Source organism: Aspergillus sydowii (assembly GCF_001890705.1).
Source record: "Aspergillus sydowii CBS 593.65 unplaced genomic scaffold ASPSYscaffold_16, whole genome shotgun sequence".
In the NCBI taxonomy this organism is placed as follows: domain Eukaryota; kingdom Fungi; phylum Ascomycota; class Eurotiomycetes; order Eurotiales; family Aspergillaceae; genus Aspergillus; species Aspergillus sydowii.
In genome coordinates, this window is record NW_024467874.1 from 222643 (window position 1) to 238861 (window position 16219).

Sequence of the window (16219 nt, forward strand, 5' to 3'; positions counted from 1 at the left end):
TGACGCCAAGAGTCCGCCGGCCGTGCATAACTATTATGTTTTTTATGTTTTTTTATACTGCATTTTCAAACTCCACGGGCTCTCTATACGAGACCTGACAAGATCGAGAGTCAGAAGAGTATTCCCCCTCATGGAAACGCCTATGAAGTCATCCCAGCACTCAGTGTGCGGGGTTCAGCGAGTCAGCCCACGACAACGCCGTATCACGCCTGCAATCTGACATCATCACATTAAACAGATAACAATCTTCTTCAGAGCGCATTTTCCTTTAAATAAACCATCTTGCTATGTCGACCGTTATTGCTCCCGGTTCTTTCAACCGCACCCCCCTTTGAGCCAACCAGGAGCAAGCATAATAATGACGTCACCCTCTTCCCACCGGTCCCTGCGCGTTCTCGCCCCCTTCCACCCGGACGATCCCCTGAAGTCTTCGGGACCTCTGCCGAAACGTACAAAGCGCTCGAACGCTTGTACCGCGTGTAAAGCGCGCAAGTCGAAGGTACGTGCACTGCCCCTAGTGCCCGTGCGATGTGGTGAAACACCCGCTGACTTGACGGGCTGTAGTGCGGCGGCGGCCAGCCGTGCAATAAGTGCAATGAAACCGGCACTGAGTGTATTTTTGACAGGGGGCTTGATAGGAGGAGGAAGTATGCTCAGAGGCATGCCGAGCAAGAGCTTAGCTCGTTGCATCAGTTGTTGGATGATATTGTGGATGCCTTTGATGCGGACAATATAGCCCAGGTGGGCGAACTGCTCTCTCCTATACGGGCTCGGTCGAGTCAGACTGAAAGCCAGGAGCGGAGTCGTTTAAGTGATGAGCAGAGTGGGAAGAGTGCCCAGAGCGCGGAGGGAACGGATTTCAAGGAGGCAGTTGAAGTATGATATCTCGTCTTTGCTCGGGTTTTGCCCTAACTGACACTGCAAGTCCATCCAGGCTATTCCCGCCGAGAGCTCGAGACGATCGTCTGTTTCCTCCGGCTCCGATACCTCGGTAGGGTCTCTTAACGAGGTAGATACCCTGACTGAGGATCCAAATCGGAATCTGGAGAGCCGGGCAGCCGGGTATATAGGAAAGGAGTCGGAGATTGCGTGGATGCAGAGGCTGGAAACTGAAGCTGCCAAGCTGAACCATAAATCGCGCGACCTCACACCACCTGCAGAGGAAGAGCCTGTTGCATCAATGAGTTATCACGTTGACTTTCTCCATATAGCCAATACACTTCCTGTCGAGCCACGGCTGTTACCCCCGAAGCCATGGGCAGCCCGTCTTGTGAACATCTTTTTTGAATCAATAGCGCCTTCTTTTCCGCTTATCAATAAGCCTTTGTTTACATCCCAGTTCAGCTATGCTTATAGAAGCTCTGCAGAGCCCACCCAGAAATGGCTTGCTGTTCTCAATCTTGTCCTCGCTATCGGCTCGAAGTATTACCAGTTAGCTGAGCCTGTCGCCGGCAAGGATGTCGACGACCACATCTTTCTGTCCAGGGCTATCTCTCTTAATACTTCTCATAATCTGGCTGTTGACCATGCAGACCTGCACCAGGTCCAGATTGAGCTGCTCCTAGCTATCTATTATATGGCTGCAGGTCAGATAAATCGGTACGCTCTTCTCCAGATACCATATTTCCTCCTCTAATCCTGTAGATCATGGCAGATGAATGGGCGTTCTGCGCGCTCCGCCACCTCTTTGGGCCTCAATCTGCGTGCAGTGGGAAACCAGATAGACCCCGCTTCAAAGGAGATACGCACCCGCATATGGTGGTGCATTTTCTCTCTCGAACACCTGCTGGCTGGCATGACTGGGCGCTCCTCATGCGTCGATTACCGGTCTATATCTCTGTATCCCCCGGTACCATACGACGACAGCATGTTCCACCTCCCTCAGCTGGAGGAGCTTCTGGGGAATACCCCCCTGCGTGAGGAGCTACTCCAATGGACTATCTACGCCAGCGATTCCGAGCTGGAGGCACGAACGAGGTGGTTCCAAACGATCAACCCAACCCCGTCCGTCTACTTCTTCCACCTCGTCGACCTCTCCGTGATCACCCACGCCGCTGTAGCCACGATATACAGCCTAACCACCACCAAAGAAAGCCTCAGCGGCCTGAGCGGCATCCCTTCTTACCAAGAAAAGCTCCAAACGTGGCTTTCCAACCTCCATCCCTTCTTCGCCTTCACAAACTCCCACGACACCCCAGCCCTATCCAACGATAACCGCTACCAAGTTAGCCTCGCCCTCGCCTACTACAGCTCCCAGATAATCCTCAGCAGACCCTGCCTCACCCGCCCAGACATGAAAGAAGGGACGAACATCCGCTTCCCACGCTCCCGCTTCGGCAACGACACCGCAAAAACTTGCGTCCAGTCCGCCCTCTCCCTCATCTCCATCTTTCCCGAAACACCAAGCACAGAATGGCTCCTGAACACGACCCCCTGGTGGTGCATCCTCCACTTCCTCATGCAAGCCCTAACTGTTCTTCTCATCCAACTCTCCATAGGCCCCGTCCCGTTCCTAGGGAACCACGGCGAAGGAGAACAGGCCGGGCGAGGGAATACAGACTCGTCCATCAGGCAATCCCAAAATCAAATACCAGGGATCATTCTCTCCGCATCGAAAAAGGCACTCCGCTGGCTCCATAGTCTCGCAAAGAACGATCCCTCCTCCCGCCGCGCTTTCCAGATCAGCGAGAGCTTCATCCACCGCATCGGTCGCGCAAAGGGGCTCGATCTCTCGGGTATCCCCGATTCGGCGGAGTTGGCAGGTAATGCGCCTTCGGCGTTTAGTTCTGGGGATGCCTATCCCTGGGCTCGTTCGGCGATGCAGCCCGGTGGGAGCGGACCGTCCAGTCGGCAGAGGAGTGCTGAGCGGCAGCCGGGGGTGCGGGACGCGAGTCCCAGTACGAGTCGGACGGTGAGTATGCATGATTCCGGGGGGTTTAATTGGGGACCGGATTGTACGATTTGTGAGGCGGAGTATGAGCGTCGGCAGGAGTCGTTTGCGCTTGATCCGGCGTTGTTTTCGGTGGATATGTAGGTCTCTAATGATTCCTTTGATGGTTTGAACAATGCGATGTACTTCAGAATGCCAGCAGAATGATGGGAGGGCGGGCTGGATTATTTCGGATATCAATCTATCAAATAATACAAATGTCAGCTTAATGCATTTGCATTATGCCATGTAGTAAGTAGGGTTAGGGTGGCCAATACTCAAAGTACGTAACTATGCCTATTCTAATAGAAACTCGCACCTTCTTGATTGAGAGTGATTGGCCTTCTGGGTTCTATCAATCTGCAGTTTCCAAGCCTTGTGCGTCGGCTGTGCTTTCTGTGATGCCCCAGTCTAGATATTCATACGGGGAACTGTAGTACTGGTGAATGCATGTCTGGCCGTGCAATTGCTGTTGCATTACCTATGGTTGTACGATCCTGTTGGCACGCACCAGCCAGAGTGGCTGCAATGGCTTGGATAGATCGCATAGTATTTCAGATGCTCATCCGGATAAAGGCAGGGTCTGTGTCCGATATACCTCCTCCCTGGATAGTGCTGATGAATGCAGGCAATTTGTTTTCTCGGTTTATTGTACTTCAGCTGTTCTTATATATTTCAGCCCGTCTATCGACAATATAGTTCCAACTACGCCATCAGTGTGCTCCCATATAAAGTTCATCCTCTGTCAGAACCTTATATCTCATTATGTGCAGGTAAATACTTCTTGTCGTCATTCAGCAGTTTAACTTTGCCAACTTCACCTCTCTCATCATCCCTCAACTGCAAAATGCCCCAGCTTACCTCGATATTCAAGCGATTGCGACCCGGGAGGAACGACTGTCGGCCAACTTGGGTGCCGTCTCTCTTGGAGCTACTCCCACCTGAACTCATTCTGTGCATCAACGATTTCCTGGAGCTGCCTGACACCATCTGCTTGAGCCGGTGCAGCCATCACCTCCATGAGGTCCTCCGCAAACCACGTTTACCGGCTGGTGATACCCTGTTGAAAACGACTATGCTTGCCAGGATAGCCCCCGACATGCCACACCTATTCTACTGCTCCCCCTGTGCCAAGCTGCAATTCACTGCGGATATCGTGCACCCGTCGGTATTCTATCCAGGAGCATACTCATCCAAAAAGCCAAGAATACCAAAAAGGTCTAAATACTGTCCGCAAATAGACGCATGCCGCAGGAAGGCTCAGTCTGACCGCATTCCCCTTCTGCCTCTCAACCACTGCCTCCTTGATTTTGCATATTCATTTGCACACTGCCACCTGATGGCCGCGATGAAGAACCACTATCACGGGCACAGATATGGGCCTACAGCCGAATCCTTGGCATATAGGAAAGTGAAGCTTTTGGATATAGACCCTTTCGTCACGGCAATGCTCTCTGTAGATTCACGGGTCTGTGTACCGGGCCGTGGCACGGATGATGCGGCATTGGTCCTGCAAACCCAGAGCTGGATTCTAATTGCCGCTGATATTGATGATGATATAATAGTGGACTGGCTCAAATCTTCGAAAATTTGCCACCATACAGTGGTAAACAACCGTCCTGAAGACGGAGATACGACCAGGGTAACTGAAGACTGGGGCTTCGGTCACGGTAAAGATCATACATCCGAGCATCTGAGCTGTGCAGTCTGTGGTGTCGAATACCAATTCGGTCTTCGCGATTGTGGCGCCCACGGGAAGGGTTATGTGATAACAACCTGGATGGATCTTGGGCCTGGACTGGACAGCAACGATCCCAAGTGGCTGGATATTATAACCAGTTGTCCACACATCCATGCTCCCATAGTGTCCAGCGAGGTGTCCAAGATGTTCCAGGAGGCCTCGCGCCTTCAGAATCGGGACAGCGATCCAGCTGATCTGAACCAGGCTATATTGATAGGGAACCGGTACCGTCGTTCAGTGAGGTCGTTGCGTCGTTTCCTGTACAAGGCAGTACCTCCAATACGTCGGTACCTTCTTTAAGCAAGACAATCCGTCATATAATCTCTCTCTCGTCTCCATTCGTAGTGGTTAGCAGTTGACGGGCTTCAGTAGTTCCTTGAAGACTTAGCCCTACCTTAAGGAAGTTTATCAAGAATGCCCCAAGCTCAAACTCGTCTATTAATGCCAAGGCTGTCGGAATCGTTTCTGATAATTCCCATTTATATACTGTCTTGAACAGATCAGGTTGACCCGCTGTTATAACAGCCATATCAGATTCATGTCCCATGATATCCCTGAGTTTTATTTCCAACTTTGAATGCAGATCAGTTAGTAACAGCAAAGAACAGGCCCATCACAGTAGATGCACTTGAGCTGTCCACAGATGATAATTGGTCGCTGCCCCGCCATCCTGCACTGATAGAGTTTGATGTGATGAAGCTCCACTGGATGCACGGTTGGTCACACATTATGGGTGTGATAGCAATCGATCGGCTTCAAATGATGATGTGGCGTGGCTGAAGTCGAAGTTATAAATTCGGGGTAGCTTCTCTTCTTCCCGTCTTCTGTTCTTCATCTTCGATATTTTATATCGTTAAGCAAGACACCAAGATGCCTGTAAGTATGGCCCAGATTTGACCGCCTGTTGTTATAACTGTAGCTAATCATATATACTCAAACCAGACCAACTTCGTACGTTTCTATTACTATAATGAACTCTGCCAGACTAACCATATCCTCTTATTTAGATCATTCTCGTCCGGACTACAGAACCTCCCGAAGGTGATTTCCTTGCTGATGTGGGAGACGTGTGAGTTTTAAGATGGTCCACTCTCAAAGGCAACAATATCTAATAGAACAATCTGAATATAGTGGGAGTCCTGTCATTGATGCTATCAGAAATGCATTATCTCGATTTGGCATCTCTTTAGAGGGAGCTGAACATATACCAGGACCACATATCTTTCCTCCAATCTATGCTGTGACGTACGCTCTACTATGGCTATGGATCCGCTACGTAAACTAGGCTAACCCGATAGATAACTCTTTCTAGTGCGGCAACATCTACTGATATTTCTGGTGACCATTTGAAGGATTCATTGGATGATGTTTGGTCTGAAACTACCGATAAAGAAGGGGCCGCTGTGCCTTCAGCTGAAATCATCGTCCAAGAGAACGAGTGATTGTGAGGATGATCTACTTTATTTCCCAGCGAAAGGTACGGCCGTGGATTGTTTAGAACCCCAGGAGCAAAGAAACTATACATTCTTATACATTGCGCTCTCCAATACCTGTAACTCTACATAGAAGGAACTCCAGAAGCGTATCGGCATCTAGTACCCTCAATCTACCTCCCTTGCTTTTCTTTTCCTTGGGCAGTTGGGTCGGCCCTTGTCTCCCCTGATCTGTTACCTCTGTCATTGGACGAGACCCCAAGCGCCTTTCATTATCAAGCAGCAACGGGGCGTATTCTTGAGGACTCCCAAAAGCAGACCAAAAGCCTGCCCACTATTGCAGCGGCGACGATCCCAATGCCTCTTCCCCTTGGGCCACCCTCGTGCTCTGTATATTGCTGTGGTTATCTTGCTTTTTTCTCCACCGCAGAGCTCCTCCCCGAGCCCCTCACTTTTTATGGTCGGGCAGGAATAGAATCTGATCCTGCAAAGCATGGGCCAGGCCAGAGGAGTATGCAAATGAACGTTCCATGGATCAGGCGACTTCGGATATCAATGGACACTTCGCATTTCACCTCTTGAGATCTGGAGTGGGAGGCAGATTGCAGTTTCCAGATACTCGTAGCCCAGGCTGTATGATATGATCATGCGAGAAGGCCTTCGTTGAGACTTTCTCCACTAGACGAACCCTTATTTATTGGCGGTGTTAGTTATATCACGCACGGAATTGAAAAGGCAATCGATCCGTTAGATCCAATAGTAATTTAGGATTCCCCTGCTTGATCAGCACTGCCGTCTGCCACCCTATGCTCACTGTTCAGCTTCCGGCCGTTCAGGCATCGGGTCAGCCACGAGCCGCGCAAGCAGCGAACTATTCACGCTATAATAGGAATTGAGGCCAGCCGGAAAAAGGTTCCAGTTTTTAGCAGTGTAGATCTCGCATAACCATGACAATTCTGATAATTGTCGTGTATCTTGCCGAAGATGAGCCGGGATGGTGATGCTGGCTACAAGCTTGTAGAGTAGGCAAGCCACGTACCAATATTTGGACGTTGGAAACGGCGGGCTAGAATGAACCGAGTTAGATGACCGTGCATTACTCGTGCGATCTTTGGAAATTTGGTCTTGGGCCGGCGAACTGCTGTGGAGTGGACAGGGGTGAGTAATGGCAGCTGTCTGCTTCCTCGGGTTTCTCCCACTCTGCCCTCACGAGTCACGACCATTTCCTCGGGGCTTCTGTGGATTACCAGCGGGATTACTGTGGAATGCATTCAAGGCTTCAAGCCAACAATCGAGCAGGAGCTCACGTGGCGATCCACCGTCCTGCCTGGCCCCCTAGGCCCGGAATTGTGCAGGCCTGTCCCGCGTTTGCGGTGATCCGCGAAGCAGGGTTAAATAACCTGATTTCCGAGTCAATGGCATTGACAGAGAGTGGAGCAGCTAGCATTCAACTTCCCAACGTCGTTTAGCGCGTTGGCTGGCCCTGCTCGGTCGAGAACCCTGTCAGGGATGGGCTCCGGTGCACGGTGAATGTTATTTCACTCAACCGTGGTTCGGGCATGCGGATGAAACACCCCAAGATACTGAGAGATCTTAACCAGAGATTGGATGCAAGCAGCAAAAGAGAACAGACGTGCTGCTTCTCCAACGATCGAGATTAAATAGCGCCTCGCAGATCTTGGGAGCAGATTGGGCGACAGACTTTCTCGATCTTCGCATTCAAAAAGTCAAATTCGGCACTGTTTTGCTCGTCAGCAACCGAAGCGGAGCCTGGAGAGTCCAGTGAGTCCTTCTGGCTCTTGTTCTTCTGCAGTGGGAACTGGAAACACGAGCCGCGAGCACCAAGTGGACCGGCGCAGGCTAATCAGGGCTGACAACGGCCGGTGCGATCCACAGGACCATTTCCTGAAGAATGGCACATCTGGGGCAGCAGAGTCTATCGATGGCCGTCGCCAATAATTCTTGAAGAAAACTGCCGTCTGGTGCCTTCGGTGGCGGCCACTGTGGTGACTGTGCCGTGTCATTACCGCGATCACCACCGCTTGCTGTCGCTTTTAACTGCATCCGGCAACACTGCTACCGCTATCGAGTGGTTCCTCTGCAATTAGCTTTTTCTCTTCTCCTCGGTTCGCTATTTCTGGGCACTTGGGTTTTGACACTTTAACGCCCTTCCGGCTTTGCACTCCGTTATATAGCTTCCGCCGCCCCGGTGCCCTTGATGTCCTGTCGTGTCATGAGTTATCGTCGTCGAAACAATGGACGATAGCGATGGAGCCAGCCGGGCGACGGCTGTCACGACGGTCGCTGCTGTCTTTATGTCTATCGCCTGCGTGGCTGTCATGCTGCGTATTTATGTTCGGGGCTTCCTCATCAAGGCCTTTGGGTGGGATGATACAATGATGGTCATTGCAATGGTAGGGCTGAGTCTCTATTCAGGATCCGGAACATCCGGATGCTAATGTCTCTATCTAGGCATGCTATCTTATGTTTTCTGGATGCATGATCGGGGGCGCCCGGTACGGAACAGGGCACAGATTCGCCGCGCTCACAGCCCATCAGCGCGTAACAGCGATGGAGGTATAACGATTGACTCTCGATATCTACTGGAAAAGCACTAACAGACACAGTACTGGTGGCTGTGTGAAATCGCCTACTGCTTCGCGTCCATCGGATGCAAAATCTCCGTCTGCATCTTCCTGATGCGCATCGCCGTCAAGCGCCTGCATATCTGGATCCTCTCGACCGTCATGGCTCTCACCGTGCTGACGGGCCTGCTCTTCATGTTCATCATGCTGCTGCAGTGCAAGCCGCTCGAGTACTTCTGGACGCGCACTGCCATGGACCCGAATATCAAGGGCACCTGCATCAGCATCGAGATTGTCATTACAATGACCTACGTCTACAGTGCCATTGCGGCGCTGACGGACTTTACTGTGGGCCTTCTGCCGATATTCATCGTGCGCAAGCTGCATATGCGCAAGAATACCAAGATGGCTGTTGTTGGCATTCTGGGGATGGCCTGCATGTACGTCCATCTCTTCCCCCTGGTAGTTTAACTAACTGACTGACTGTTATAGTGCCTCCTCCGCCGTCATCGTCCGTATTCCATTCGTGAAAACATTCCGCGATCCTGATTTCCTCTGTACGCTTCCTCCATATCCACTCATCCCCACCTGTTGGTATTTTGTAAGGCTAACAACTCTACAGACGCAACCGTCGAAATCGCCATCTGGTCCAACATCGAAGCCGGCCTCGGCATAACAGCTGGAAGTCTCGCGACCCTGCGCCCCCTGCTCAGACACTGGCTCGGCTCTACAAACGACCCCAGCTACAACCAATCGCCCTTCCCCGGGCGCTCTGCACGCTCTGGGTCACGGCGCCCCGGCGGACTCGGAATCTCGAACCACGAGCGCCCATTCCCGCTTGGTTCGCTGGATGACGCGGGCGCGGATCGGTTACGACCGGATAAGCTGGCTACGACGGTGACGACTATCCAGACGAGGAGGGATTCTGATGAAGATGGGGACGGGGATGGGGGGTTGGGAACGCGGTGGCGTGGGGATAGTGATAATAGCAGTGAGGAGAGACTCACGTCGGAGCAGCAGCAGCAGCACAGGGGGCAGGTCAGGGGCAATTCGATCATAGGGGCAGGGAGGTCGAGTGCTGAGCAGGGGATGGGGGGGATTCACCGGACATTTGAGGTGACGCAGACCAGGTCGGATGCCTGGTCGCCGAGTGGGAGGGAGCATGTATAATCTAATCTAAGCATATAGGCATATACTTAATACGTTTTATGAGGTCGACTTTGGTCTTTGAGCTTTTGACCCATGTACAAATATTTCTGGAGTATCCACTGGGATACCGGTATCTACTGTCGTTACTCTGCAGTCTACAGTGTTCAACACCAAGAGAGATCCATCAATGAAGATACAGTGATTAAAGTAACTTTAAATCCTTCAATCCTTAGGCGTCCGATATCTGTGCATGTGAAGGGCGAAATGCCGAAAATATCTCTCCACAGTGGGCATTCGGGTAATCCTTCAATTTAGCTGAAACAGCCTTGTCCTGTTCTCCACTCTTACTGGGACCACTCGCAGTCTGGCGGTGACAGCCTCGCTAAATTCAGTGGGAGATGGTTGTGTTATCTCCGGTTTATGTCTGGATAATCATTATGTTGGTTGCAGTGGACCATCGCGGTGTTCGCATGAAGCATAACCGGGCGCAGTTTATAACGGCGACACAGTCTCTCCAATCTAATGGAGAAACTCGACTCGACCGTTATGCCCGCGGATATTTCCGAGTCGACGTCGATCCAGGACCATCAATAAATCTGACAGCTGTGGAGAGGACTGTGCGGTCGACTCGCCACCGGTGAGTTTTACAGTCTTACTACTTCATCCCAGGGGGTACCGGTGACGGACACAGGGGTCGATGACTTGAGGTTATCCCAGGATGGCCGCTTCATTCGGACGAAGGGATATCGGCTAAGCCCTTCAAGGCAAGAGTGGCATACGCAGGAGACCAAATTCCAACAAAATCTGTATACGTACCTATATTGTAAAGCTACAGCCCGACTGACTCCTAGTTCAACATCTGCATCTCCCTCGCTGCAAGATCACACAGTTTCTGGCGATCAACCTTGCTATTCCCGACCTAATCATCTGTCAGTATCATTCCCAGTCTGGGAAATTACCAGTTATTGCCCACTTACGCTGGAAATGGGAATCGCATCAATGAATGCAGCCCCAGCGACCAGATGCATGTGCGGAGGCAGTTCCCGGTGCATCCATGATATCAGCTCGTCTACTGTTAATGAGGAGTCTTCTTTCTTGACAATGTACCCCCGTGGAGCTGGTTCTTCGTCTCCGGGTCTTTGAAACATTTCGTATTAGTTGCTGGGCTGGGCTGGGCAGGGAAGAGTCACAGTCTTACAGGACGACAGGGATAACAGCCACATCCTTAATCTCTTGATTCCGCAATATCGCCGTCTCAATCTCGGCTGCTGTGACATTGCTGCCTTTGATTTTGAAGAGGTCCTAATCCTGTTAGCAGTTATATCGTACAACACTATCCTCAAGGAGCATACCTTCCGCCGGCCAACAATATAGAACTTCCCCTCCTCATCAACCCACCCAATATCCCCGGTTCTAATCCACCCATCCTCCATGATCGTCTGCGTCGTATTCACCGGATCCTTGAGGTACCCCTTCATCACAAATGGCGTCCGGGTGTAGACGTTTCCCTTCTTGTTCCGGGCCAGTAGATTACCATCCTCGTCAATAATCTTGGCCTCTACGCTTGGTAGCAAAACCCCCGTTGTGGCGTCCTCAACCGGGGTATTTGGATCAGGGATGGTGTAGAAGCCCGCTCTGTTGTCTGTAATTAGCAATCTCCGAGTCCAAATAGTTATAACTTAACGTCAAGTAGGTTATTCATACTCAGTCATCCCGTATGTACTCTGTACCTGACTCCCAAACCGCCCCTGCCACTCATCCACAAGCTCCCACGGGATAATCGCCCCGCCGGAAAGAACATGCTGTACACTTTCCAGATCCTCCCTGGTGACATCCTGCATCGCTAACGTCTCCCGCATCAAGTGTTTCGGCGCCATAACCCAAGACGGTTTCCACCGTTTTATCGTGTCCACGAACCCCCGCGCACCCGCATCAGTCTTCTCCAAGGGGAAAGGGAAGACAGTCCTATACCGCGCCTTCAGCGGCATCAGCAGTCCCAGCGTGAGAAAGCCCATGCCGCAGAATTTATAGTTGCAGAAGATCGTTTCGCGAAGGCGCGGGCGGAGGGTGTAATGGTGTAGCGTTGCGAGGATGTTGCCGATGAGAGCGTAGTGCGTGCGCTCGGCGAGTTTGGATGCACCTGTTGTTCTAAAACCTGGTTCATTAGTATTGACAGCTTTAGGGATGATCCGGGGTTTGGGGGAGGGTTGGTAGGGGGTTTGTACCCAGATGTATACAGCAGCAGGGCAGTTGTCGATTTGGACTCGCTTGGTGAAAGATTGGGCCATTCGTATGTATCACCCCCTGGTGTATCGAGGAGATGGCTCCAGTGTTTGACACCGCAAGTCTCGTAGTAGTCCCCATTACCGGTGAGAGTTTCATCGACAACAAACAGCCTCTCCCTCGGAATTCCGAGCTCTTTGGCTGCGGTGCAAACAATATCAATGTCCTCCGGCGCAAACAGTACAGTATCACACTCCAACTGCCCCAACCGCTCAACCAGATAATACACCGGGCAGGGCGGAAGGATATTACATGCTGCGCCGGACGCAATAACACCTAGGACAGCAAGCGGGAAATGGATATTCGCATCCCCGTAGACCATTACCCGTTTTCCTGACGTTCCGAGCTGGTGCAGGCCGTTGCCGATGCGCTTGGTCAAGGATGCGATCTGCGTTATTGTGTATCCCGGGATTCTGCTGTTTTCTTGTTTTGTTGATGATGATGCTCGGACCAAGAGACGTTCTGATTCCGGCCACGCGCCTTCATTTTCGTTCTTGTATGGCGAGTAGAAGATATACGAGAGGAGGTTTGTTGCCGGTGCGTCGACGGTGTGTCTTGGTCGGATAACTGCCATACTTCCGTACACTCTTCTTCGAGAACGATTATTATTCGTATAGCTATGGCAAAGATTGTTTCAGTCTCAAACTAACTTTCCGAGGGGGAATTCCATGGAACAAAAATTGGCAGCAGGGAACAGGTGGAGGGGCCCGGATCGCTCGGGGAGATACTGAACAACAAATCTGATCATGCACTCGTGTGGATCATTAAATTGTTTCACTGCATATGATATGGCATCCTGATTCACCGCCAGTCTACTCGGGCTTTGAATCTGTCATCACATCTACAGCGACAGAATCGGATCTCTCGGACGAGGCCAAGCTGATATCAGTGATCTGATTCGGGATTGAGATGACATTTCCTTCGTTCCTCATGGCCGGATGAGAGAACTGGGAATTGAATAACGAACACCTATCGATGCCAGGAAGAGTGGAGATAAGGCTATCAAGAATACGAGGAACCAAGACCGTGCGCGACATGAATCAGTTGAGACGATGCAAAGCCCGACGTCGACCTGGCTCAGCGGCCTCAAACCCCTTGCATTGTTAAGGACATTTCCCCAGAATACAAAAACCGGATTGACAGCGTGGGCAGCAGCGAGCTCACGCATTACGCATTGCCAGGTGCTGCTGCTGATTCTCAATCTAACCCAACAATATCTCATATATCGGTGTTGTGTGAGTTTAGCGAGTCAGTCTCGATCTCGGTGGGTCTGATCTGCATTTCTGCTACGTAAGGCTGATCGTAACATTCATTGCACTTGCATCTGTTGCAGGGATTGGGTATCTGAATACGAGGTCTGACTCGGCGTGTGCGGTCGAGATCGAAGGGTGCAATTCGAAGCTTGATACGCCGTTGAGTGTGCCGGGAAGCTGAACAGCCCTAACTCAATAGATGGCACAACAGCTGTTGAATGATAGACATGTTCTCCATATTGTCACCAGCCATTTGAGCCATCGTAGTACTATCACTTTCTCTTTGTACAGGTCAGCCACAGGCCATCGATAATTAATGGATCGTGCAACAGGGTGCAGTCTCAATCGGACCTTGAGGCCCCAAGACTAACTCTCCCCCGGTTAGGAGCTCAGATATTTTTCTTATTAGATTGCGCAAATATGGAATGTCTGAATTGTATTGATTTGTTAATAGTAGGAATTTAAATGTTCTCGAAGTTGTCAGGGGTACTTAACCTAGAGTGTTGTGCAAGGTATATATTTGACAGCGAAACAAACTTCAACGCAACGAAACAGCTTAACTGCCAAATTCCCTCCAACTATAAGAACTGGTAATTGACATGAAAATACAACCATAAAAAGAATAAAAGAAAGATCACGAAACAGCTAAAACCACCCTGATTGTAAGGGTGGAAAAAAAAGTAAGGGACAAAAAAAGAATGACAAGGGTGGGATTCGAACCCACGCCAAATTAATGACGCGGAAACTTGATGAGATCAAGAGAGGGATCCGAGTTAGGAAGCCTTAACCGCGCGCCTTAGACCGCTCGGCCACCTTGCCAATTGATGGAAAACGCTTCCAACCTTGACGTAATATTCTAAAAGATACATCTGCCCCGGGAAATAAAGCCAAAAGAACTGAGAAGCTGGAACGTCGGTAGCAAGGAAGATGCGCTACTGCTCAAGGACCTCATTGTGAATCCGGACAAAAAGCGAGCGAGAACCTAACACAAATAAAGCAAGGCTTATAACAGAGATACTGGTTTATGGGCTAAGGGCTCTGGTACTTGTTTTACTCTCCAAATTTACTTGCTATGAATCTCGCATTAGTATAATTGCAGTTTAGAATACTTATGACTAGGAATAATCACCTTGCATATGTTGCATCTCTCACTGCTAGGGTATGAACAACTCTGATACTGCTGAAATCGCAAAAAAAACCCTATCCCGCCTGCGACACTACAGCGCCCGCCATCAGGCTGTCGCATCAAGCGGCTTCTGCCCGTAAACAACATTCACATTGGTATACGGGTGGATCGACAAGTCCTTCAACTCTTTGCGCATTCCTGCAATCAGATTCTCTATCTTGGCATGCTCCCAACCGAGAACCCGAGTGAACAATGCGTAGCAGTATGGCTGGAAGGCCTCGAATACGTTGACTTGGTGGTAGCGACCGAGTTCTTTCATCTTGGCGTCTTTGGCCCAGGGGCTTTGGGGGAGCTATTGTTGTTTTCGTTAATAAATACATCATCGTTTATGGGTCAGTGGGTAGCACCTTGTAAGTCTCGTTCACCACATTGACGAACCCTGCCTTCTCCAACCGGCTCTTCCATGTGGACGCTGTATTCATGTCCTTGCCGAACTTCTTCGAGGCCAAGTGGATGTTCTTGACGCCCTCCATCAAGTTATCAGCCTTGAGGTGTGTGCCGTCGTCGGAGAATACATTCACGGCCATCGAGGATATCTCAAAGTAACCTCCTGGCTTCAAGTTGCGGAAGGCCTCGCGGAAGACGTGGTCGTGGTCGCGGATGAAGCCTTCGAGCTCGCGGCCGTGGATGAAGTCGAAGGGTTGGTTGTAGGACCAGACTTGCTCGAAGTCGTCGACCTCGAAACGGCAGTTGGGGGGTATCCTGTACATGTTGTCAGTATGCATTATACCGCACGATGTAATTGTGAAGCGTACCATGAGGGTTGAATAGGGCTGAGGTCATTTCCTATAACTTCTGACGCGGGATGCTCACTGCAGCGTGTTAGCGATGACTTCGCAATGGCAGCGAGGTCTCACTCTGCAAAGTCAATCGCCCAGATTCCCGTTCCCGTTCCGATATCCAGCACGCGCGCGGGGTTCTTGATGGGTGCGCGGGAGAGTTCGCCTTTCAATAGCATGCGATAGATGTGGTGGCTCTGCTGTTGTTAATTTCGCTCACGGTAATCGATGGTGCGCTGACCAAGTCTAGTCGGTCTTGTTCTGTTTCATCGTTGGGCTGCTCTGTCAGTTTGATACTTGGCTAGGTGATGAGACGCATACCAGGACGTATTCTCCCTCGTGGTACGAATGGTATCGACGGCCGTTCTGGAGGATTTAGCAATTGACTTGAAGTGCGATTTTGCAAAATTACCTCATAACTGGGACTGTCAGCATCGTTAGTAACAAGAGAATGGGTAGACGCACGTGTAGTTCATCGCACTCGAGGTGATACTTGTTGTGTAACTGGCATCGCCCAGCCTGCGGGAGTCAGCGGGAGCCAGCATGGTCGGCGGATGGACGGCAGCACTCACGATCCCTGGTAGCTGGAATCCTTGTCACTGAAGGTCTGTGTTGTGTTTGTGTCAGTGAGGGAAGCGCGATGCGAGAGGTGAACGAACGTCGGGTTCGATGTGCTGAGTGTCAGCCTCGATGTGTTGGTCCCCCATTTTGGTCCGACCGGCGAACTGCGACAATCAAAGTGCAGACGAAGAGAGTCAATGCCGTGATGTTGATGAGAAGGTGTCCGGAAGGAGAGAAGAGAGCAGGGAAGAAGAACAAAGGACGACAATGCAGCCAGCGGACTTAAGTCTCAGTCTCAGCCCATGCAGGCCGGCCGTTAG

General features: G+C 50.9%; 5 protein-coding genes and 1 non-coding gene across 6 annotated transcripts; 3 read left to right on the forward strand and 3 right to left on the reverse strand.

The window, feature by feature from the left end:
- Positions 1-284: 284 nt before the first annotated feature.
- On the forward strand, positions 285-3246 carry ASPSYDRAFT_50874 (uncharacterized protein). The gene is made up of 4 exons (XM_040848171.1): positions 285-499; positions 565-876; positions 926-1599; positions 1645-3246. The coding sequence occupies exons 1-4, from the start codon at positions 359-361 to the stop codon at positions 3032-3034; spliced, it is 2517 nt and encodes an 838-aa protein (XP_040697177.1). The 5' UTR covers positions 285-358; the 3' UTR covers positions 3035-3246.
- A 530-nt stretch (positions 3247-3776) lies between these two features.
- ASPSYDRAFT_1163814 (uncharacterized protein) lies at positions 3777-4997 on the forward strand (the record flags this gene model as incomplete). Its single annotated transcript, XM_040840133.1, has 1 exon — positions 3777-4997. One exon carries the CDS (start codon positions 3777-3779, stop codon positions 4968-4970), a length of 1194 nt encoding a protein of 397 aa, XP_040697178.1. The 3' UTR covers positions 4971-4997.
- Positions 4998-8358: 3361 nt separating this feature from the next.
- Positions 8359-9858, forward strand: ASPSYDRAFT_94582 (uncharacterized protein; the record flags this gene model as incomplete). The annotated part of the gene is made up of 5 exons (XM_040852988.1): positions 8359-8517; positions 8576-8680; positions 8731-9128; positions 9181-9245; positions 9311-9858. 5 exons carry the CDS (start codon positions 8359-8361, stop codon positions 9856-9858), a joined length of 1275 nt encoding a protein of 424 aa, XP_040697179.1.
- An 826-nt stretch (positions 9859-10684) lies between these two features.
- ASPSYDRAFT_162192 (uncharacterized protein) lies at positions 10685-12694 on the reverse strand (the record flags this gene model as incomplete). The annotated part of the gene is made up of 6 exons (XM_040843067.1): positions 10685-10756; positions 10815-10974; positions 11036-11139; positions 11190-11493; positions 11542-11985; positions 12063-12694. The coding sequence occupies 6 exons, from the start codon at positions 12692-12694 to the stop codon at positions 10685-10687; spliced, it is 1716 nt and encodes a 571-aa protein (XP_040697180.1).
- A 1378-nt stretch (positions 12695-14072) lies between these two features.
- Positions 14073-14192, reverse strand: ASPSYDRAFT_t130. The gene has a single exon. It is a non-coding gene; the product is annotated as a tRNA-Leu (tRNA).
- Positions 14193-14605: 413 nt separating this feature from the next.
- ASPSYDRAFT_94584 (class I SAM-dependent methyltransferase) lies at positions 14606-16045 on the reverse strand (the record flags this gene model as incomplete). Its single annotated transcript, XM_040852989.1, has 10 exons — positions 14606-14851; positions 14907-15261; positions 15315-15371; positions 15417-15535; positions 15580-15615; positions 15660-15704; positions 15751-15757; positions 15804-15857; positions 15911-15945; positions 15998-16045. 10 exons carry the CDS (start codon positions 16043-16045, stop codon positions 14606-14608), a joined length of 1002 nt encoding a protein of 333 aa, XP_040697181.1.
- Between the last annotated feature and the right edge of the window lie 174 nt (positions 16046-16219).